The 24,359-nt window shown below is 45.3% G+C and overlaps 1 protein-coding gene across 1 annotated transcript; it reads right to left on the bottom strand.

The window, feature by feature from the left end:
• Positions 1-4,170: 4,170 nt before the first annotated feature.
• LOC110497633 (ras and Rab interactor 3) lies at positions 4,171-19,745 on the bottom strand. Its single transcript, XM_021573873.2, has 14 exons — positions 19,253-19,745; positions 16,975-18,057; positions 16,615-16,729; positions 15,085-15,157; positions 14,905-14,996; positions 13,293-14,557; positions 12,915-13,093; positions 12,555-12,709; positions 11,611-11,807; positions 10,688-10,799; positions 6,223-6,354; positions 5,913-6,076; positions 5,612-5,745; positions 4,171-5,400 (listed from the first exon to the last, which is right to left on the bottom strand). The coding sequence occupies exons 2-14, from the start codon at positions 17,941-17,943 to the stop codon at positions 5,181-5,183; spliced, it is 3,807 nt and encodes a 1,268-aa protein (XP_021429548.2). The 5' UTR covers positions 17,944-18,057; positions 19,253-19,745; the 3' UTR covers positions 4,171-5,180.
• Positions 19,746-24,359: the final 4,614 nt, after the last annotated feature.

The following is a 24,359-nucleotide window of genomic DNA, read 5'->3' as shown; positions in this document are numbered from 1 at the left end:
GGCAAACTTTAAATGACACTTTTTATGGATATCTTTAAGAAATGGCTTTCTTCTTGCCACTCTTCCATAAAGGCCAGATTTGTGCAATATATGACTGATTGTTGTCCTATGGACAGAGTCTCCCACCTCAGCTGTAGATCTCTGCAGTTCATCCAGAGTGATCATGGGCCTCTTGGCTGCATCTCTGATCAGTCTTCTCCTTGTATGAGCTGAAAGTTTAGAGGGACGGCCAGGTCTTGGTAGATTTGCAGTGGTCTGATACTCCTTCCATTTCAATATTATCGCTTGCACAGTGCTCCTTGGGATGTTTAAAGCTTGGGAAATCTTTTTGTATCCAAATCCGGCTTTAAACTTCTTCACAACAGTATCTCGGACCTGCCTGGTGTGTTCCTTGTTCTTCATGATGCTCTCTGCGCTTTTAACGGACCTCTGAGACTATCACAGTGCAGGTGCATTTATACGGAGACTTGATTACACACAGGTGGATTGTATTTATCATCATTAGTTATTTAGGTCAACATTGGATCATTCAGAGATCCTCACTGAACTTCTGGAGAGAGTTTGCTGCACTGAAAGTAAAGGGGCTGAATAATTTTGCACGCCCAATTTTTCAGTTTTTGATTTGTTAAAAAAGTTTGAAATATCCAATAAATGTTGTTCCACTTCATGATTGTGTCCCACTAGTTGTTGATTCTTCACAAACAAATACAGTTTATATCTTTATGTTTGAAGCCTGAAATGTGGCAAAAAGTCGCAAAGTTCAAGGGGGCCGAATACTTTCGCAAGGCACTGTACTTACAAAGTTGTGGAAAAATGGCTTAAGGACAACAAAGTCAAGGTATTGGAGTGGCCATCACAAATCCCTGTCCTCAAACCTATAGAAAATGTGTGGGCAGAACTGAAAAAGTGTGGGCGAGCAAGGGGGAGATCATGACAGAAAGAGATGTGGAATGTGTAAGACTGCGAGATGTATGGAGACCGAGGGAGGCCAAGAGAAGCAACGTGATGAGGGGTAAGTAGTAAACGAGAGGCCACCTTACAAAGACATGCTGGGGTCACACTATTCTAAAACGTCCTTACAGTGCCATCGTGTCGAGCAGAGCAGGGCTAAGATAGTTACTTCTGTAGCAATGACACTAAGGGCCTGGCACAAAAAAATGTAGTCCCGAAAAAGACAGAAGAGGAAAAAGGGAAAGAAGAAGGATGAGTAAATGAGGTGCGTTTGACTCACCTCGTTTCAACGCACTCTTATGACGCTCACATAGCCTTAACCTCAACCTCTTTCTCACTGGTCTCTCTTTTTCTTCCCCTTTTTATCGCCCATGATCATTTCGCTGTAAGCTTCTCGGTACTGTCTCCTTACTGTTGTTAGCTTCATCCAATCAAATGCAAGTATACATTTCCAAATGGAGAACGACATAAAGACACTTTGTGGCATTGCATAATACCAGTTCAATGATTCTGAAACCATGTCATCTCTAAACCTCTGTGTTGCATTGCAAAGAGGATCCAAACAAAGAACTAACATATTGCATCATCGCCTTGTACACTTTATGCAAATAGGGATTCAACCAGTGGAAATGACGTCAGTGTGCTGCTAACAGCACAGCTTCCTCCACTGTCCCTGCCTCTGCTCGTAGCAACCAATTAAGCTATAAAAAAAATTGTTTTAATTTGATAATTTGATAGTTGTCGCCATTGGCGACATTTCAAGCTAGATGTGGAGTGAGCTTTCGGTAAGTTCTCAAAGCTAAAATCCATAGTTGCTACATCCATTTTGGGAATTTGAATCCATGATATTATACCCATTGATTCTTGAAGAATATAACGTATAAATGCTTTATGAGCTTAGCTCGTTTGGCAAACCCCATCAGAACCCTAAGTAGAAGCTTGTTTTACTCCATTGGTTATAAACACTGTAAATGTAAACAAACACTGTGTAGCCTCAAAACATGGTTACAACTATACTTGTGACATCATGGATGGTCAGTCCTTGCAGATTACCGACCATTTCGAATCCCACCATACCTTCTCCGCTATGCAATCTGGTTTCAGAGCTGGTCATGGGTGCACCTCAGCCACGCTCAAGGTCCTAAACGATATCTTAACCGCCATCGATAAGAAACAATACTGTGCAGCTCTATTCATTGACCTGGTTGCCTCGCCTGGTTCACCAACTACTTCTCTGATAGAGTTCAGTGTGTCAAATCGGAGGGCCTGTTGTCCGGGCCTCTGGCAGTCTCTATGGGGGTACCACAGGGTTCAATTCTTGGACCGACTCGCTTCTCTGTATACATCAAGGATGTCACTCTTGCTGCTGGTGAGTCTCTGATCCACCTCTACGCAGATGAGACCATTCTGTATACTTCTGGCCCTTCTTTGGACACTGTGTTAACAACCATCCAGACGAGCTTCAATGCCATACAACTCTCCTTCTGTGGCCTTCAATTGCTCTTAAATACAAGTAAAACTAAATGCATGCTCTTCAACCCATCGCTGCCTGCACCTGCCCGCCCGTCCAACATCACTACTCTGGATGGCTCTGACTTAGAATATGTGGACAACTACAAATACATAGGTGTCTGGTTAGACTGTAAACTCTCCTTCCAGACTCACATCACATCTCCAATCCAAAGTTAAATCTAGAATTGGCTTCCTATTTCACAACAAAGCATCCTTCACTCATGCTGCCAAACATTCCCTTGTAAAACTGACCATCCTACTGATCCTCGACTTCGGCCATGTCATTTACAAAATAGTCTCCAATACACTACTCAATAAATTGGATGCAGTCTATCCAAGTGCCATCCGTTTTGTCACCAAAGCCCCATATACTACCCACCACTGCGACCTGTACGCTCTCGTTGGCTGGCCCTCGCTTCATACTCGTCGCCAAACCCACTGGCTCCAGGTCATCTACAAGACCCTGCTAGGTAAAGTCCCCCCTTATCTCAGCTCGCTGGTCACCATAGCAGCACCCACCTGTAGCACGCACTCCAGCAGGTATATCTCTCTGGTCAACCCCAAAACCAATTCTTCCATTGGCCGCCTCTCCTTCCAGTTCTCTGCTGCCAAAAATCTCTGAAACTGGAAACACTTATCTCCCTCACTAGCTTTAAGCACCAGCTGTCAGAGCAGCTCACAGATTACTGCATCTGTACATGGCCCATCTATAATTTAGCCCAAACAACTACCTCTCCTCCTACTGTATTTATTTGTTTTGCTCCTTTGCACCCCATTATTTCTATCTCTACTTTGCACATTCTTCCACTGCAAATCTACCATTCCAGTGTTTTACTTGCTATATTGTATTTACTTCGCCACCATGGCCTTTTTTTGCCTTTACCTCCCTTATCTCACCTCACTTGCTCACATTGTATATAGACTTATTTTTCTACTGTATTATTGACTGTATGCTTGTTTTACTCCATGTGTAACTCTGTGTTGTTGTATGTGTCGAACTGCTTTGCTTTATCTTGGCCAGGTCGCAATTGTAAATGAGAACTTGTTCTCAACTTGCCTACCTGGTTAAATAAAGGTGAAATAAAAACAATTTAAGAAATCCATAGCTCTGCCTATGAATTTGAGAGTGGTTACATTTCTCCAGTCCCATCCCTCAGCTTGTTAGCAAAACAGAGGCGGGGTGGCGCTTTGTTATTGTTTCAATTAAGGACTCTGTTACGTGTGCAAACTGATAACCTCTTAGACGTCATCTCGCGTACTCTCCATCTCCCTCTCTCCTCATCTCTCCATCTCTCCCCCTCTTTATCTCTCCCGCTCTCCATCTGACATACAGACAACACACCCCCTCATTTCTTTGTACCCCCAAAACGTCATAGACAGAAAGACACCACACTCACCAACACAAATAACCTGATATATCCTTGTCCTGTCTCCTTTTGTAAGACAATATTTCACTTCATTCTGATTTTTTTGGAAAGCAAGCCAATATAACATAATTTTCCACAGAATTCTACACGGGTAAATTAGGGATTTTGTTATTCAGTGTGTGGATCAATTATATTGATACCACATTGGAATTTCTGAAAGGATCAAAAAATGTATATCCAGCATTTCTTCTCCGGATACGTCCACATGAAACAGTTTGCATACGAAAAACGACACAATTCACTTATCAAATGTGTGAAACAATAAAAGAGACACACTATATAAAGTCATGGTGACAGTTTAATTAATTACAGTATAATATGGCTTAGCACCATTAACCAATGTAAACCATGAGTGCCTGGTAGACTTAAGGGAATTGCGTTTGACCTTAATGGATGGTATTGTAACAGACACCTTCTAGAATGAGACATCAAAGGTTCTTTCAGGACATTGATGAAACCTATCCACAGCACAGCTGCAAGAGTATACAAATCCAGCAGAGCAAATACGGATATACAGAGAGTAGCAGTCTTTCTTGAGCATATAAACCCACTCAGATAATATTGGCAAGGATATTGTCATGCAAAATTCAATTAGCTAAACCATTGAACAGCTCATTGTCTGTCGGAACTGTTGAAGAAGCGTAAAGTCGGTTAAATATGAAAATGAACACCGACCAGACAGGATACACAGTCGGCCCAAATTAGACCCTATTCCCTACATCCCTACATACATATTCCCTACATAGTGCACTTAATGGTCCCCCCGGTCAAAAGTAGTGCACTACTAGGGAATAGGGAATAGGGTGCCATTTGGGATCCAAGCTGAGTCTCCTTGTCCTGATCCTTTATCTTTTAATTATCCATGCCATTGTACCCTTTCAAACTAGAGGAGGACAATATCCCTTTATCGCTGCAGCTTTGGTCAACCTTGCAGGGACTCACTGAGCAAGATGAGTCAGCGCAGAAGTCATACAGAAGCCAAAGTAAACTTGAGTGAAATTTAGACCTGAGGTCCTAGGTGTGGTGATGGTTCTCTTCTTTCACAAAGTCTCCACATGTTCTCAAACCTGAAGATGGTATTTTTATTGAAGATTGTATGGTTTGGCAGAACTATCATGTCCATCTTGGACTTGAGTCCATTTTGCTCCACTAAAGAAAAAAATCCATGTCTCGTTTTAAAATGTCTGTTGTGGTTGAGGAGGATGCCATTGCATTCCCTTGAGCAGCTCCTCAATCATTTGAGCTTCGTCTAGGCCATGCATGCACGCACCACACACACACACCTTAATATCATATCTCGATCAGACTCTTCTCCTCGTCAGGCTCTGTCTCCGCTGTGGGCGCTGGCTCCTCACTCTCTGCCTCCTGCCCTTCCGACTCTGTCCTTCCAGGCCGGTAGACAAAATGGTACTCCTTGCGGGGCTCACTGTGGTGGAAACTAGACTTGATGGTGAGGGGGGACTCCCCCGGGGCCAGGAGCTGGTAGTGGCCCTCAACTAGTACACTCAGGCTGTGGAATAGAATAGAATAAAATAGAATCAATACTTTATTGTCCATTTTGTGAGAAAGGTAAATGTATCTTTCGCCTACATCAACCATCGCAAAAGCATACACATACACTATTGACAGGCACAGTGTCAGCCGCAGAGCAGCATGCCTGGATGGAGACGTTTTTAGGGGTTAAATGCCTTGCTCAAGGGCACAACGTCAGGAGATTGTACCTGTAGAACTCTGGCTCCAGCACCTCGAACTTGTCAGCACACTGGGCACACAGGTCCTGGGCCGTGGTGGTGGGGAGAACCCCCAGGGTCTTAGTGTTAGACCCCGCCTCCAGGAACGACACATTGATGAAGTCCTGGAATGGGACCAGAGCAAAAAGCGGGAGGACATCAGATATCATGGGACGATTGTTTTCGTAGTGACAATTACAATTTCAAAGAATAATCATATAGTCTTAACTATCCAATATCCCAATACTGCGGTGACATATTGTATTGTACTCATATGGTGGTCCAAACGGACCTGTACAGATGAGCGTGACACCCGAGCCTTGTTCAGGGTGCGTCTCTTCTCCCAGCGGTGGATAGAGTCCTGGATCTCCAGACTGAGCTGCTGTGTCACCGCCTGCTTGTCATAGTTCTTTATGTGCTCCAAGGCTCCATACGTGGTCGTCAGGTAGTAGGAGCCTGGTGACACACACACAAAATATAGTCACCATTAACAGTGGTACTATCTGTGTGTTTGGGTGCAGCAGTTGGTATGAGTGTGTCCGCATGTGTGCTTGCGTGTGGTCTGTGTGTGTGCTTGTGTATGGCATTTCGTTTCTCCCTACCTTCTCCTAGCTGCAGTGCAGGGTCCATCAGCTCCATCATGTACTCTACGTCCAGTAACAGGAAGGCCATGTTGCTCCTGGCCAGGACGTACATCAGCACTGGCAGGAAGTCATCTACACCAAAGGCTTTTCCTGTTGGCAAGTCAACCGCCATCCCAATCAGTTCACGTGACAGTCAGGTATTTGTAAACGTTGGTGTCGTCAGGCAGTAATGATCGCTCATCATCAACTTCAATCTGCACTCTTATACTAGCCTTGATTTCCATGCTTCCTAACGTTCGTTTGGAGGTAGTCGAGGAAATAAGCAAGACTTGGAAGGATGGTATTGTGAGACTACTGTTACACTAGCAAACATGACAAAGATCATTATAATTATTATTATTATTATTGGCTAATTGGCTAATTCAGCTAACTGGCTACAAGCTATTTAGTCATTGTTAGTTTTCTAACCTGGATAACACTCGCCAGTCCAGCTTCCCTGCCCCATCCACCGCTGCCCCTTGGACACTGATCACTTGGCTACATAGCTGATGCATGCTGGACTGTCCATTAATTCACGGTAATCCATTCTGCTTGTTTATGTTTTATCTGTCGGCCCCAGCCGCATTTAGGCTCTGTGTGTAGTTAATCCGACCCTCTCTGCCTAATCAATCGCCATTCTACCTGCTGTTGTTGTGCTAGCTGATTAGCTGTTGTTGTCTCACCTACTGTTTTAGCTAGCTCTCCCAATTCAACACCTGTGATTACTGTATGCCTTGCTGTATGTCTCTCTCAAATGTCAATATGCCTTGTATACTGTTGTGCAGGTTAGTTATCATTGTTTTAGTTTACAATGGAGCCCCTAGTTCCACTCTTTATACCCCTGATACCTCCTTTGTCCCACCCCCCACACATGCGGTGACCTCACCCATTACAACCAGCATGTCCAGAGATACAACCTCTCTCATCATCACCCAGTGCCTGGGCTTACCTCCGCTGTACCCGCACCCCACCATACCCCTGTCTGCGCATTATGCCCTGAATATATTCTACCATGCCCAGAAACCTGCTCCTCTTATTCTCTGTCCCCAACGCCCTAGGCGACCAGTTTTGATAGCCTTCAGCCGCACCCTCATACTACTCCTTCTCTGTTCCGCGGGTGATGTGGAGGTAAACCCAGGCCCTGCATGTCCCCAGGCACCCTCATTTGTTGACTTCTGTGATCGAAAAAGCCTTGGTTTCATGCATGTCAACATCAGAAGCCTCCTCCCTAAGTGTGTCTTACTCACTGCTCTAGCACACTCTGCTAACCCTGATGTCCTTGCCGTGTCTGAATCCTGGCTCAGGAAGGCCACCAAAAATTCTGAGATTTCCATACCCAACTATAACATCTTCCGTCAAGATAGAACTGCCAAAGGGGGAGGAGTTGCAGTCTACTGCAGAGATAGCCTGCAAAGTAATGTCATACTCTCCAGGTCCATACCCAAACAGTTCGAACTACTAATTTTGAAAATTACTCTCTCCAGAAATAAGTCTCTCACTGTTGCCGCCTGCTACCGACCCCCCTCAGCTCCCAGCTGTGCCCTGGACACCATTTGTGAATTGATCGCCCCCCATCTAGCTTCAGAGTTTGTTCTGTTAGGTGACCTAAACTGGGATATGCTTAACACCCCGGCAGTCCTACAATCTAAGCTAGATGCCCTCAATCTCACTCAAATCATCAAGGAACCCACCAGGTACAACCCTAACTCTGTAAACAAGGGCACCCTCATTGACGTCATCCTGACCAACTGGCCCTCCAAATACACCTCCGCTGTCTACAACCAGGATCTCAGCGATCACTGCCTCATTGCCTGTATCCGCTACGGAGCCGCAGTCAAACGACCACCCCTCATCACTGTCAAACGCTCCCTAAAACACTTCTGTGAGCAGGCCTTTCTAATCGACCTGGCCCGGGTATCCTGGAAGGACATTGACCTCATCCCGTCAGTTGAGGATGCCTGGTCTTTCTTTAAAAGTAACTTCCTCACCATTTTAGATAAGCATGCTCCGTTCAAAAAATGCAGAACTAAGAACAGATATAGCCCCTGGTTCACTCCAGACCTGACTGCCCTCGACCAGCACAAAAACATCCTGTGGCGGACTGCGCTAACATCGAATAGTCCCCGCGATATGCAACTGTTCAGGGAAGTCAGGAACCAATACACACAGTCAGTCAGGAAAGCTAAAGCCAACTTCTTCAGGCAGAAGTTTGCATCCTGTAGCTCCAACTCCAAAAAGTTCTGGGACACTGTGAAGTCCATGGAGAACAAGAGCACCTCCTCCCAGCTGCCCACTGCACTGAGACTAGGTAACATGGTCACCACCGATAAATCCATGATTATCGAAAACTTCAACAAGCATTTCTCAACGGCTGGCCATGCCTTCCGCCTGGCTACTCCAACCTCGGACAACAGCTCCCCCCCCCCCGCAGCTACTCGCCCAAGCCTCTCCAGGTTCTCCTTTACCCAAATCCAGATAGCAGATGTCCTGAAAGAGCTGCAAAACCTGGACCCGTACAAATCAGCTGGGCTGGACAATCTGGACCCTCTATTCCTGAAACTATCCGCCGCCATTGTCGCAACCCCTATTACCAGCCTGTTCAACCTCTCTTTCATATCGTCTGAGATCCCCAAGGATTGGAAAGCTGCCGCAGTCATCCCCCTCTTCAAAGGGGGCGACACCCTGGACCCAAACTGTTACAGACCTATATCCATCCTGCCCTGCCTATCTAAGGTCTTCGAAAGCCAAGTCAACAAACAGGTCACTGACCATCTTGAATCCCACCGTACCTTCTCCGCTGTGCAATCTGGTTTCCGAGCCGGTCACGGGTGTACCTCAGCCACGCTCAAGGTACTAAACGATATCATAACCGCCATCGATAAAAGACAGTACTGTGCAGCCGTCTTCATAGACCTTGCCAAGGCTTTCGACTCTGTCAATCACCGTATTCTTATCGGCAGACTCAGTAGCCTCGGTTTTTCGGATGACTGCCTTGCCTGGTTCACCAATTACTTTGCAGACAGAGTTCAGTGTGTCAAATCGGAGGGCATGCTGTCCGGTCCTCTGGCAGTCTCTATGGGGGTGCCACAGGGTTCAATTCTCGGGCCGACTCTTTTCTCTGTATATATCAATGATGTTTCTCATGCTGCGGGCGATTCCCTGATCCACCTCTACGCAGACGACACCATTCTATATACTTCCGGCCCGTCCTTGGACACTGTGCTATCTAACCTCCAAACGAGCTTCAATGCCATACAGCACTCCTTCCGTGGCCTCCAACTGCTCTTAAACGCTAGTAAAACCAAATGCATGCTTTTCAACCGTTCGCTGCCTGCACCCGCACGCCTGACCAGCATCACCACCCTGGATGGTTCCGACCTTGAATATGTGGACATCTATAAGTACCTAGGTGTCTGGCTAGACTCTAAACTCTCCTTCCAGACCCATATCAAACATCTCCAATCGAAAATCAAATCAAGAGTCGGCTTTCTATTCCGCAACAAAGCCTCCTTCACTCACGCCGCCAAACTTACCCTAGTAAAACTGACTATCCTACCGATCCTCGACTTCGGCGACGTCATCTACAAAATTGCTTCCAACACTCTACTCAGCAAACTGGATGCAGTTTATCACAGTGCCATCCGTTTTGTCACTAAAGCACCTTATACCACCCACCACTGCGACTTGTATGCTCTAGTCGGCTGGCCCTCGCTACATATTCGTCGCCAGACCCACTGGCTCCAGGTCATCTACAAGTCCATGCTAGGTAAAGCTCCGCCTTATCTCAGTTCACTGGTTACGATGGCAACACCCATCCGTAGCACGCGCTCCAGCAGGTGTATCTCACTGATCATCCCTAAAGCCAACACCTCATTTGGCCGCCTTTCGTTCCAGTTCTCTGCTGCCTGTGACTGGAACGAATTGCAAAAATCGCTGAAGTTGGAGACTTTTATCTCCCTCACCAACTTCAAACATCTGCTATCTGAGCAGCTAACCGATCGCTGCAGCTGTACATAGTCTATTGGTAAATAGCCCACCCATTTTCACCTACCTCATCCCCATACTGTTTTTATTTATTTATTTTTATTTTTCTGCTCTTTTGCACACCAATATCTCTACCTGTACATAACCATCTGATCATTTATCACTCCAGTGTTAATCTGCATAATTGTAATTATTCGCCTACCTCATGCCTTTTGCACACAATGTATATATAGACTCCCCTTTTTTTCTACTGTGTTATTGACTTGTTAATTGTTTACTCCATGTGTAACTCTGTGTTGTCTGTTCACACTGCTATGCCTTATCTTGGCCAGGTCGCAGTTGCAAATGAGAACTTGTTCTCAACTAGCCTACCTGGTTAAATAAAGGTGAAATAAAAAAAATAAATAAAAAAAATAATTGAACCACCTAAATCTACCCGGCAACAAAGACAGTGCCTCACCTGGGCAGCCTATGGACATGGACTCATAGATGATCTTGCAGGTCTTGAGGAGCAGATCAATCTTCTTCTGAGGGGAGTACTCAAGGTGGAGGGTCATCAGCTTCAGCTGGATCTAAGATAGATAGATAGATAGATAGATAGAGAGATAGATAGATAGATAGATAGATAGATAGATAGATAGATAGATAGATAGATAGATAGATAGATAGATAGATAGATAGATAGATAGATAGATAGATAGATAGATAGATAGATAGATAGATAGATAGATAGATAGATAGATAGATAGATAGATAGATAGATAGATAGATAGATAGATAGATAGATAGATAGATACAATATTTTGGTTATGGAAAATATATTTCACAGCGGTTTAGATGGTACAATGATTCTCTACACTATACTTGTCACATATACTGAAATTAAGATAACTATTCAAATTTTAGCCATGATCCCCAACACCTTGACAGAGCTTGAATTTGTTTGTTTAAGAATAATGGGCAAATATTGCACAATCCAGGTGTGCAAAGCTCTTAGGGACTTACCCAAGACGACTCACGGCTGTAATCACTGCCAAAGGTGATTCTAACATGTATTGACTCAGGCTTGAATACTTATCTAATCAAGGTATATTCGTGTTTTAGTTTATATTCATAATTCATCTTCCACTTTGACTTTACAGAGTATTTTGTATAGATCACAAATAAATCAATTTGTAGCACAATAAAATGTGAAGAAATCCAAGGGGGGTGAATACTTTTGACACCCAGTATAGATAGGTACTTTATTAATCCCAGAGGGGAAATCCACATCGGACAAAAACACACAAGACAAATAGTCAGGAGCCATAGAAAGTGATCAAGGGGTCAAAGCAATAGCCTGCACAGAGAATCATGTGCCGTTTCAGATGCAGCCCTGTCTACCTTCTCCATGACAGGGATCTCTGGAACACTGGTGGTGACCCCCAGATCTGTGGTGGTGGTGCCCAGGACCACACTCTGGTTCTCCTTCAGCCTCTTCAGAGAGCCCCCCCTGGAGTGGATGTCCTTCAGGCCGGAGTAGACAGCCTCCCGCAGAGGCTTCAGCACAGCCTTACACAGAGCAGCCTCCATAATCACCTCTGGAGAGGTACAAGACAACAAAAAACCACGGGTTAGAAATCATTGGGGAGAGAGCATGTTGGGGCCACAGTTACTCTTCTGTGCAGTGCAAAGAGTAAAGGAGGAAACTAGAATGTGGCTACTCATGGCTGCTGGTTATTATACTCTCTACGCAAACACGGAAGCCGATTAATTAAAGTGTTTTTGGAACTATTGTCATTTTGCCTGCAATTATACTGTAGTTCTTTATGGGGGGGAAACAAATCTATCCAAATGGTTATTAATTCAGTATGAATATTATCCTCCCTTTAATATATATTGTATTCTGTATGTTACACTGTGTAAGAAAACCTGACATTCAGCATTTCATGCTGGAGGCAAAATAAGTTGTATCTCAAAGGGGACTTCTTGTAAACTGGCAACCCAGTTAAGCCATCAAATGTCAACGGTGACAACCCTCACTAACAACGATGTCTTCTGTCCCTGTTGTAATTTGATAGGTGCCACTACAAAGTCTAATTTACCACGCACAAAGAGAAGACTGGTAATGACAACTGCCTCCTGTTTGACAGGGAATAATGGTAACATAATGGGAACATTTTTGCCAAAAATCTTCAATATCCAGTGTCCAACAGGACAATTAAAGTAAGGAACAAGTGGAACTTTGACCGTGTAAGGAATGGAGGAATGGAGTGGAGTCTTTAACGCTGGGTATTGACAGATGAATGTTGAGTATATCGAGGGGAATTATGTAAGTAAGCAGGTACCTAGTTTGTCCTCTGTGTAGACGTTGGGCTCCAGGAGGTTCTGCAGCTCAGTGCTCTGGATGAGGTAACTCTTCAGCTGGGTCATCATCTGCCTGATCTCCTGCAGCAGCTCAGTGCTGGAGCTGTGCTTCCCCATGGTCTCCAGAATGTACACCCTGGGATAGATTCACTAATTAGTCGATCGAGGGTTTCTGAAGTGATCTTTATCTTGTGCCAATTTTAAGGGACATTTTCCGTGGCTGGACAAAGATAAGAGTTGAAATGAACAAGATTCTGCTTTGAATGAAAATATGTTCGGCCCTAATCAGCCCATCAACTAAGCGATTCTAAAAAAAAATCTGGTGTTGAACTGGTCCTTACCTGTAATCCTTCACCAGGTTCCCGAAGTAGGAGCTCCCGTCCCGGGACAGTTCCACCATCCTCTTCTGCAGCTTGTGGTCAGCGCTCATGAAGTTGGTGAACACACTGGAGAAGTTGACCATGGAGAGGCGTTGCTTGGCCCGGTCCAGCATGATGGTCGGGGTCCTTTTCATTGACACCTGGGGTTTGTTGGTTTTTCAATGATAAGTACTTTATTTTACAGGAAAATGTCGTGCAAATTCTCAGACAGCAACAGCAGCAAGTTAAGATTGTGGTTAGGATCATGTTAGTTACACAGCTGAGCTGCATAATAATGTTAAATGGGACTTCCTGGGGAAATAAAGGTTGAAAATAAATCAATGAAATGAATATATATACTTTGGTATTGTTGGTCCCAACGGCCCCTCCAGCCTGACTGGCCACCGTGTCGGCCTCCTCCTCTGTGCTGCTGGTAGAGTAAGAGTCATGGTCCAGTGCAGGGAGGGCCGCGCCACCATCAGGGGCGTACAGGGACACATCTGCCCCCCTGGCCTCCCTCACCTCCCCCTCAGCGATGGAAATGGCCCTCCGGGCTGGCGAGGGGATGCTGGAGGTCTGGGGGGTGTCGGATGATGCATTGATTGAAAGAAGTCCTCCACCTATCACGTCTGGGGAGAGAGTTGTAGTGGGCGTGGCCTGGGAGGGCTTATTCTTTCTGGGAGGCGGGACTGGCGGTGCGGCCCTCTTCGTCAGAGGCGCTGGTGCAGCCACGCTAACAGCGTCACTGCTGTTTGAAGTCTCTGATGTCCCTTGCCTCTGCAGTGTCTCTGTCTCACCAGCATAGGGCTCCACTCTTAACTCCTTCTTCTCCTCTACCATGTTGGTGGTGCCGTCGATGCACACCAGTGAAGCAACAGGCACTGTGCCCACACTGCCCTCCTCCTTCATCTTCCTCTTTGAGGGTGTGGTGAGGGTCAGGGGGCCTCCTTCTGGCTGGGGCGGCTCCTGTCCTGGGGGTGGGGGACGCTTCTCTGAGGGCATCCGCCGTAGGGGCACAAGTGGTATCCTGTGTGGGGGTGGCCGGGGTGCTGGGTGCTGATGTCTAGCTGTTGCTCCGTGTGGTGACAGATGCTGTAGAGGCTGAGTAGCTGCTACTGAGTCAGTGGCTGTAACTGACACCTCTCTCTCTGAGAAAATCTGAGAAGCAGCTCTCTCTCCCTCCCCACTGCCTTTGCTGCTGTTTCCTTCTCCTTTCTGCCCTAACTTGGTTGTAACTCTAAGAGGTGTGGGTGGTGAGCGTGGGGAGGGGGAATCAGACGTCCCTCTGTTCCCATGCTTGGCCCCCTGTGACAGTAACAATCCCTCAGGGGCATTAGGGGGTCGGGGTGGGGGGCGTTTGAATTTGGGGGGTACTTGGCCCTGCCCTTGGCCTGGGGTGTTCAGGCTCTGGCTCCTGAGGATGGGAGCAACGACGGGAGTGGAGGCCTCCAGGCTGCTGCAATACTCCTCAATGAAGACGGGGTTAACGTACCACAGCCGCTCGTTACCGGTCCCAGCAGACAGATGGATCTCACACGAGGAGCTGTGACCCCGGCCCTGGTCTACTGGTGTGTCCCTTTGTCCTGGCTCCTCAGAGGAACTGTTCAGCTGAGAGCCCCAGAAATCTGACAGGAGAAACTGACATTTACCCATCACACTATCACTAGAGAGCTGAACCCCAAACTGACAGTTCCATCATTAGACATTCATGTTACTCTTATGTTCAAAATATGCTGGATCTTTGTTGAATCTGGAGGGTTGTGTTGTGTGGCTATTAAAGGAGGAAGCTCGCCTTAATATATTCAGTACAGGACACTTCACTGTCTGAACATCCGCTCACTCACACATCAACACGGTTGTCACACTTCCTCTCTATTTCACCAAAAGGCTCCTACACTTTTATTTTTGCCTTACCGTGAGATAATGTGCCCCTACCCCATAGACACACCAAAGGAAGATACATTCAAAGTACCTGAGCCTAACTCCGATATCGTCTCTATATCTTCATACTTGGTTGCCTGGACGATGACCTCAGGCAACCTCAGAGTGAAAGGGAGAATATCCCTGGAAGAGAATAAATTATTATTCATTTAGAACAAGTGAATATTTTGAGTGCCAGGCTGTAGGATTTGAAGTATCAGTCTTGTCTTACCGGCTGACACAGTAGAAGGAGATGAGTTTGAAGATGGTGTCAAAGACCAGGACAGACCCTTCCAGGTAGATCACTGTTACGGGATGGAAAGGGTGGTATAACGCAAAACTGTATCAATATTGACACTGTATCAATACTGATACTAGATACTGATACTGTATAAATTCTGAAGCAACTGACAGTCATGCTTGTATACATGTTTAATTGATGGGTGGTCCTTTGGGATCAAACGACACACCCTATCCTGACATTGCAAGCGCCATGCCGTTCCAACTGAGCCACAGAGGATCACTCTACATCACAATGATCCCTTAATCATGTAGTAGGGACAGATTGGGTCTCTCTCTCTCTCTCTCTCTCTCTCTCTCTCTCTCTCTCTCTCTCTCTCTCTCTCTCTCTCTCTCTCTCTCTCTCTCTCTCTCTCTCTCTCTCTCTCTCTCTCTCTCTCTCTCTCTCTCTCTCTCTCTCTCTCTCTCTCTCTCTCTCTCTCTCTCTCTCTCTCTCTCTCTCTCTCTCTCTCTCTCTCTCTCTCTCTCTCTCTCTCTCTCTCTCATATCGTGCATAACTACACTATGGTAACTATCAATGTGCAAAGTGAAACTTAAACCCATCCAAGCCACAGACAATAACTATTTATAGAGGGGAGAAAACTTTGAAAGTTGACAGAGATGAGCAAAAGATAACAGCTTTGTTACAAGCACTTCCCAATCCTAGGCCAACACATTTACTGGACGTAGCTGCAAGGACATGCATACCAAGTGCATTTCATGCACTCCTTGACAAATATAGATTCTGAACATGCAGATATTGTTATACTGGATACTTTACATATCTGGACATTTCTCTCTCACACACACACACCTACCTGGACTCAGGGGTAGACGTAACATAGTAAATGTAAATCGGGGACATTCCAATTATACTGTATGTTGCGTTTTGTATGGTATGTATTATGGATTAGGGTTAGGGGTTAGGGTCAAGGTTAGGGTTAGTTAAGTTTGGTGGTTATATAAGACAGAAGGTTATGTTGTCTAGTCTATGAGACCAGGCTGCACACACACACACACAAACACACACACACACCTCCCTACACTGCGGCCGGGGTCTGGTGAGCTCAGAGTATCAGGAAGTCCTGTACTGTCGACATACAGCCCAGAAGAGCAGGGGACAGGAAGTTAGTACCCTCACCCTCCCCTCTCCACCACAGAAGTCACACATGTCACATAGGGCAGCTGTAGTAATGTGTTCTGTGTGTGGATGGATGGGCAAGCATCATGTGTTCTGTGTGTGTGGATGGATGGGCTAGCATCATGTGTTCTGTGTGTGTGTGGATGGATGTGGTAGCAGGACCAAGGGCTTTAACACTGATATTCCCCATATCTATTTACCACTGACTGTTCACTAGGGTTTGAGGACAGGACACAAACAGACATCCCCCTTGAGTGGGAAACTGTGAAGGCTTAGGGTTAGGACAAAGTTGTTACAAGGTGCATTACAACATTATAGACCATCTCTAGTTAGGATACTCACATGACTTCTCCTCTTTAACCAGAATGTCCTGGACCTGAAGCTCCCCCTGCTGGTTAGACACACGTACTGACAGGACCATGGCCTTCTGGTCCGGGCTTTTACGCACTAAAAAGATCTGGGTGCACAAAGTCACGCTATCAATATCATAAGGAAATATCTCTACAGTGATATTTGTTATGTCAGAAAACGATGTCTGGCCCTTCATGTGTTTGTGTGTGTGTATGTATTTGACGTCTATGTTTGCAAGTCTATGAAAGGGTGTTTGAGTAATAAATGAATCCAAATTTGAGGCTCATTATCCTCAGACAGTAACAACATGTGCCTGTGTGTTTGTGTAAAGAGAATTTGTCTGTCACTCACCCCAGGAGTTTCTTTCTTCAGTATAAGTGAGGATTTCTCCTGGGCCATGGCTAACTGCAACCACACGGGACATGTTTTGATCAGCTTCTCCAGGATACTGATGCTAGGTGGTGGGGCTGTGGCTGTGGCTGGGGTTGGGGCTGGGGCTGGGGCTGAGGAGGGCTTAGCTGAAAGAGGGACTAGTGGGGTGGGGAGAGTGGGAGACGAGGGCTTGGTAGATGGAAGAGGGGGTCTGGGGAGAGCAGGGGAGGATGGCTTCGCTATCGAGTGAGGGTGAGGAACAGGGGGTCTCGACTGGGATGGACCTGAGAGTTTTCGAGTTGCTGAGGGTCTAGGAAGAGGGGCGGAGGAGAACTTTGAGACCGGAGGAACAGGGGGAGAGGACAAAGGAGATAAGGAGGGTTTTGAGAGAGGATGAATGGGGGGAGTGGGGGGAGGGGGTTTTGCAATAGGAGGTACACAGGCAGAGGAGAGAGGAAGTGAGGAGGGATTTGGGACTTGGTGAGAGGAAAGTGCTGGTACGATTGGCTCTGAAGAAGAGAGCTCTGGGACTGAAGAGGACATATCTAAGGGGAGAGGAGGAGGAGAGACATCCAAGATATTAGGAAAAGGGATTGTAGAGGGTACTGAGACTTGAGGGGATATTGGTGTGGGGAGGAGTGAAGTAGATGCCTCTGCTAGGGGTTTGGGGAGTGGGGGGGTACAGTCCTCTGGGACAGTGGCATGAGGGACATCAGTGGTGTCAGTGGAGCCAATGGTCAAGTCAATTTGAGGAGGGAGCGGTTCAGATGCTGAAAGAAGGGGTGGTGTGGATGAGGAGGGTGAGGAGGGAGTGAGGGGTTTAGGGGGGAGGGGGGTGGAGGAGTCTAAATGGAATGGTGGTGAGGGAGTGGGGTCAGCGGGTGAGACAGGGGGTGGGGGTGAGACAGGGGGAGAGGAGGGTTTAGAGGGGGGAGTCGGGGGAGTCATCACGGGTGGTCCTGAGGAGAGGGGGGTCTAGGTGGAGGGAACGGTGCTGTTGACCCTGAAGATAAGTTAGGGGTGAGGGGGGGTCTAGGTGGGGAGCGAGGCTCAGCATTCACCCTATGGAGAGAAGTGAGGGAGAGATTAGATTTCCTTACTAATGTCCCTTAGCCATGAGTAAAGTATGGTTATATTACCCATGGCTGTGTATATCATGTACTCATTGGTGCAAAAAGTACCTACATGTAATTGTCATACTTGTGTGAAAGCGAATGTAATTGCTAAAATATACTTAAGTATCAAAAGTAAAAGCATAAATATTTTTCAAGTTCCTTATATAAAGCAAACAAGACGGCACCAATTTTTTTAATTTTTTTTGTTACACTCAGACATCATTTACAAACGAAGCATGTGTGTTTAGTGAGTCCACCAGATCAGAGGCAGTAGGGATGACCAGGGATGTTCTCTTGAGAAGTGTGTAAATTGGACCATTTTCCTTTCCTGCTAAGCATTCAAAATATAATGAGTACTTTTGAGTGTCAGGGAAAATGCATGGAGTAAAAAGTACATTCATTTCTATAGGAAATGTTGTCAAAAATACAAAAAGTAAAGTACAGATACCCAAAGAAACTACTTAAGTAGTACTTTAAAGTATTTTTCCTCAAGTACTTTACACCACCGCATGCACTGTATATTAGTCACATGTGCAGTACATAACGCACCTACGCCTGAAATATCCGTGGCTAACAGAGATCCAAGAACAACGTTTTCAGTCGTCTCAAAGGTAGTGGAGAGATCATGAAAAAAACATGTCAACCATGACTCATGCATGCCCGTCTGCAATCCTCCTCTCCAGTTAGGAACATTTCCCCACATTTCTCAGCAGATTCAGCAAATACATTTCCCCCCTGAAGCTGCCCTCTTCTCGTTTTCATCTGGATCCCCCACCCCAACCTCTTGGCAGGCAGCCCTAACTTAATTATACCCTAGAAAGATTTGTGCATGTATCAAATACTATTCATACATCATATGTTTGCTTTAAAACAATCATGTGGCCAAGGGCGGGGCTATCTTTGACGCAAGCTTTTCAAAAAAACTTTTGCAAAGTTAGGATTGTTCAGCTAGAGGCACACAACCAAAACAGTTGCTGAATTATTGTCTTCTCTTAGGTTCAGAAAAGAAAAGAGGGCGAGGCCTTGAGCCCCGAGTTGCATAGACTAAACGCCTGTCCATTTAGTTTGCCCTTGAAGAACAGATTGTTTCTACTACAGACCCTGCAGACCTTCTAGTTCTACAGCAGATTGTTTGTACATACCCAGCCAGCAAATGCTCCGGTTTCCTTAGCGAGAACAGCTGTTTTCATAATTATTTGTTTGGACGCCAAACCTATCCCTGCGTCAGTCACACACAACTCCACTGGAACAATCCATGTTGGTAGACTGAGAACTCCAAGTCCTTCTCTCTTTCGCCAATATCCTTCTTCTATCTTTTCTATTTCACACTGTGTTCCTAGCCTAAATCTGTATTTCTCACACTCCAGTCCAGCACAGTTTGCAAGAAGTTAGGTGACAGGAAAAGTATTCTTCTCTTTCTCTCTCTCTCTCTCTCTCTCTCTCTCTCTCTCTCTCTCTCTCTCTCTCTCTCTCTCTCGCTCTCTCTCTGTCTGTCCGTCTCTCTCTCCCGTCCCCCCTCCCCTCTTTCTGTGTGTCTCTACTTCCTGTCTCTGTGAACTGCAGTGCTGTCAGGAAGAGGCAGATCAGGGTGGTCAGCCTGCCCTCCCCCCTCCTCGGTCCTCTCCTCCACTCCTCTCTTAAACTCCTCCCCCCTTCACACAGCTATACTTCAGGTATGTAAGTCTTAGTTCTATACCTACCCTCTCTTCTCCCCATGTCCCACTTCTCTATCTCTCTCTCTCTCTCTCTCTCTCTCTCTCTCTCTCTCTCTCTCTCTGTCACTTAGTTCCTCAACAGTCACATCTGGCTTTTTCTTATTTTCTCTGTAAGGAGTTTGGAAACTAAAACTATAACACAGCATTACGTCTTGATTGGGTTTAGCACGAAGAAGAAGGCGTGTTTTAGCTTAAACAGATCCAGATGCCGACCCCTTTAATCCCCCCTCAAACCCAGATCCAGACACGGGGAATGTAGGGTAGTATAGCATGTGGTCGGTTTCACAGCTGCTAGCGCACACACTGCACAATGCCATTCTCATTCCCCCCTTCTTTTATAACCTGGATCGAGACTTGAAACTATAGTGAAATGCAGGGTGTGCAGAGTTTCACTGCTAGTGCACAATGGCATTCCCCCTTCTCTATCTAGCCTGGAACCCAACGGAGTTCTTCCCTCTATTTACAGCGTTTCACTCTATAATAAAAACGAAGCAATTCAATGTACATCTTTTCTACTCCTCATCTCAATCCTTACTTCTGATCAAACACATGCAACATATTTCCGAGTTGCGTATGCCTATGAACTGCATACTGTATTGGGAAATCAGTGACTAAACAGATCCCTGGCCATAGATGTCTTGTGTTTGTAATGTAGGCTACATTTAATTGAAATCTTCGCCAAACGACGGCGTAGAACGTCTTGGCGTTTCAGCCAGTGCGATTGCTTTGATTGTTTTTGATTGAGCTGTCACTATAAAATCTAACTGAGATCGGAACAAATGATTTTCCTCTTTTTGTTTATGTAACGCAAGAGCGTAGCGGAGCAGATGCTTCCTGTTAGCAGTGTGTGTGACCTCTTCTGGGCAGTGGGTTAGAGAGATAGAGGGGGGTTAGAGACTGAACCACAGTGAGCTAGTGCACCATGTGTGATCATCACAGTATGCAAGTTCCCGCTTAAATACATCACTCTAAATTAAAGGGCAATTCCATGCCGGCACCGTCCAGAAATACTTTTGATATCACATACAATATTGTTCTGGCAAATCTCACATAATAACGTAATTGGGAGAAAGGGTGTTTAACATGCTTTTTACATTTGTATCACACCCATTTAAAAAAAAAAATCATGACGAAAGTGGACATTTTAGGCTCTTTTTAGTTATAAAAATGAAAAACAAACACAGCTGCCACAAATGAAATGCCTTTTGGAGGGTCCGTAGAGTGGGCCGTCAGCTATAGGTGTCACGGACACGGATTACGCACACCTGGTCCCTAGTCCCATTGATTAGTAATTGTATAAGTGTGATATTTGTCCGTTGGTGCGTGTGAGTACCTGTGCTGTGTGTTTTGGGCTTTCGTGCCCTTGTGGATTGCGCAGACGATTACGGGTCTCATCCCGTGCATTAATCACTGTGCACTGGTGTTTTTTATTCAAGGTACTCCTCACTCTTTTGTTTTGGTTTCAACCGAGTGTTTTGTTACGTGTTTGTTTGGTCTTCGTCCCAGTGCCTTTACACGGCACGCCGTAATTTGGCCTGAGTAAAAAAAACTATTACGTATTCCTGCGCCTGTCTCCCGAATCTCTTCATACCAGCGTGACAATAGGAAAGATAAAACTTGGACACGAGACTGTCACGTTCTGACCATCGTTCGTGTGTGTTTTCCTTGTTTTAGTGTTGGTCAGGACGTGAGCTGGGTGGGCATTCTATGTTGGATGTCTTGTTTGTCTATTTCTATGTCTGGCCTGATATGGTTCTCAATCAGAGGCAGGTGTTAGTCATTGTCTCTGATTGGGAACCATATTTAGGTAGCCTGGGTTTCACTGTGTGTTTGTGGGTGATTGTTCCTGTCTCTGTGTTTGCACCAGATAGGACTGTTTAGGTTTTCACATTTCATTATTTTGTAGTTTATTCATGTATAGTTTTCCTTTATTAAACAAACATGAATCATCACAACGCTGCATTTTGGTCCGACTCTCCTTCACCTAAAGAAAACCGTTACAGAGACAGGATATGGAACTACAACAGGACATGACTTTATTCCAGTTCATCAATGATGAACATCCATGAACATCCAAATATCATCCTTACTCCTGTTAGACTATGATCTGTGAACCGTACATGGAACAGACAACATCTTGGTGTCATTATAGTCCTTATAGTGTGCTCTAAAATAGACAATATGTCTATATTCTGGAGAAAAAAATGATCACTTTAATTTATTCAACATGAAAAAATATTATCGTTAATTTCCGTTTTGCTTATTTTAACAAACTCTTCAAACACATCACATTTACAAAGAGGGCTCTCTGTTACTTTTAAAGAACTTATCAATTTTATACATACAATTGAAGTCGGAAGTTTACATACAGTGGAGAGAACAAGTATTTGATACACTGCCGATTTTGCAGGTTGTCCTACTTACAAAGCATGTAGAGGTCTGTAAGTTTAATCACAGGTACACTTCAACTGTGAGAGATGGAATCGAAAACAAAAATCCAGAAAATCACATTGTATGATTTTTAAGTAATTCATTTGCATTTTATTGCATGACATAGTATTTTATACATCAGAAAAGCAGAACTTCATATTTGGTACAGAGATCATACGTTTCCTGTAGTTCTTGACCAGGTGTGCACACACTGCAGCAGGGATTTTGGCCCACTCGTCCATACCGACCTTCTCCAGATCCTTCAGGTTTCGGGGCTGTCGCTGGGCAATACGGACTTTCAGCTCCCTCCAAAGATGTTCTATTGGGTTCAGGTCTGGAGACTGGCTACGCCACTCCAGGACCTTGAGATGCTTCTTACGGAGCCACTCCTTAGTTGCCCTGGCTTTGTGTATCTGGTCGGTGTCATGCTGGAAGACCCAGCCACGACCCATCTTCAATGCTCTTACTGGGGGAAGGAGGTTGTTGGCCAAGATCTCACGATACATGGCCCCATCCATCCTCCCCTCAATACGGTGCAGTCGTCCTGTCCACTTTGCAGAAAAGCATCCCCAAAGAATGATGTTTCCACCTCCATGCTTCACGGTTGGGATGGTGTTCTTGGGGTTGTACTCATCCTTCTTCTTCCTCCAAACCCTGGCGAGTGGAGTTTAGACCAAAAAGCTCTATTTTTGTCTCATCAGACCACATTACCTTCTCCCATTCCTCCTCTGGATCATCCAGATGGTCATTGTCAAACTTCAGACGGGCCTGGACATGCGCTGGCTTGAGCTGGGGAACCTTGCGTGCGCTGCAGGATTTTAATCCATGACGGCGTAGTGTGTTACTAATGATTTTCTTTGAGACTGTGGTCCCAGCTCTCTTCAGGTCATTGACCAGGTCCTGCCGTGTAGTTCTGGGCTGATCCCTCACCTTCCCCATGATCATTGATGCCCCACGAGGTGAGATCTTGCATGGAGCCCCAGACCGAGGGTGATTGACCGTCATCTTGAACTTCTTCCATTTTCTAATAATTGCGCCAACAGTTGTTGCCTTTTCACCAAGCTGCTTGCCTATTGTCCTGTAGCCCATCCCAGCCTTGTGCAGGTCTACAATTTTATCCCTGATGTCCTTACACAGCTCTCTGGTCTTGGCCATTGTGGAGAGGTTGGAGTCTGTTTGATTGAGTGTGTGGACAGGTGTCTTTTATAACGAGTTCAAACAGGTGCAGTTAATACAGGTAATGAGTGGAGAACAGGAGGGCTTCTTAAAGAAAAACTAACAGGTCTGTGAGAGCCGGAATTCTTACTGGTTGGTAGGTGATCAAATACTTATGTCATGCAATAAAATGCAAATGAATTACTTAAAAATCATACAATGTGATTTTCTGGATTTTTGTTTTAGATTCCGTCTCTCACAGTTGAAGTGTACCTATGATAAAAAATGACAGACCTCTACATGCTTTGTAAGTAGGACAACCTGCCAAATCTGCAGTGTATCAAATACTTGTTCTCCCCACTGTGTAAATTCAGTTTTTCAAAATTCCCGACATTTAATCAGAGTAAAAATTCCCTGTCTTAGGTCAGTTAGGATAACCACTTTATTTTAAGAATGTGAAATGTCAGAATAATAGTAGAAAGAATGATTTATTTCAGCTTTTATTTCTTTCATCACATTCCCAGTGGGTCAGAAGTTTACATACACTGAATTAGCATTTGGTAGCATTGCCTTTCAATTGTTTAACTTGGTTCAAACATTTCGAGTAGCCTTCCACAAGCTCCCACAATAAGATCGGTGAATTTTGGCCCATTCCTCCTGACAGACCTGGTGTAACTGAGTCAGGTTTGTAGGCCTCCTTGCTCGCACACGTTTTTTTAGTTCTGCCCACAAATTTTCAATAAGATTGAGGTCAGGGCTTTGTGATGGCCACTCCAATACCTTGACTTTGTTGTCCTTAAGCCATTTTGCCTTAACTTTGGAAGTATGCTTGGGGTCATTGTCCATTTGGAAGACCCATTTTCGACCAAGCTTTAACTTCCTGACTGATGTTTTGAGATGTTGCTTCAATATATTCACATAATTTTTCTTCCTCATGATGCCATTTATT

This window comes from Oncorhynchus mykiss, chromosome 19, assembly GCF_013265735.2.
Source record: "Oncorhynchus mykiss isolate Arlee chromosome 19, USDA_OmykA_1.1, whole genome shotgun sequence".
NCBI lineage: Eukaryota > Metazoa > Chordata > Actinopteri > Salmoniformes > Salmonidae > Oncorhynchus > Oncorhynchus mykiss.
The sequence above is the reverse complement of the archived record's forward strand: the minus strand, read 5'-3'. Positions and strand labels throughout refer to the sequence as shown.

What these genes read in the sequence shown, in the direction of transcription:
- LOC110497633 (XM_021573873.2), bottom strand. Translation starts at nt 17,943, where the DNA reads ATGACTCCCCCGACTCCCCCCTCTAAACCCTCCTCTCCCCCTGTCTCA. An exon ending in TGTCACGCTCATCTGTACAG is followed by an intron (nt 5,746 to 5,912) that starts GTCCGTTTGGAC and finishes GTCCCATTCCAG; the next exon opens with GACTTCATCAATGTGTCGTT. An exon ending in CTGGAGCCAGAGTTCTACAG is followed by an intron (nt 5,401 to 5,611) that starts GTACAATCTCCT and finishes TCTATTCCACAG; the next exon opens with CCTGAGTGTACTAGTTGAGG.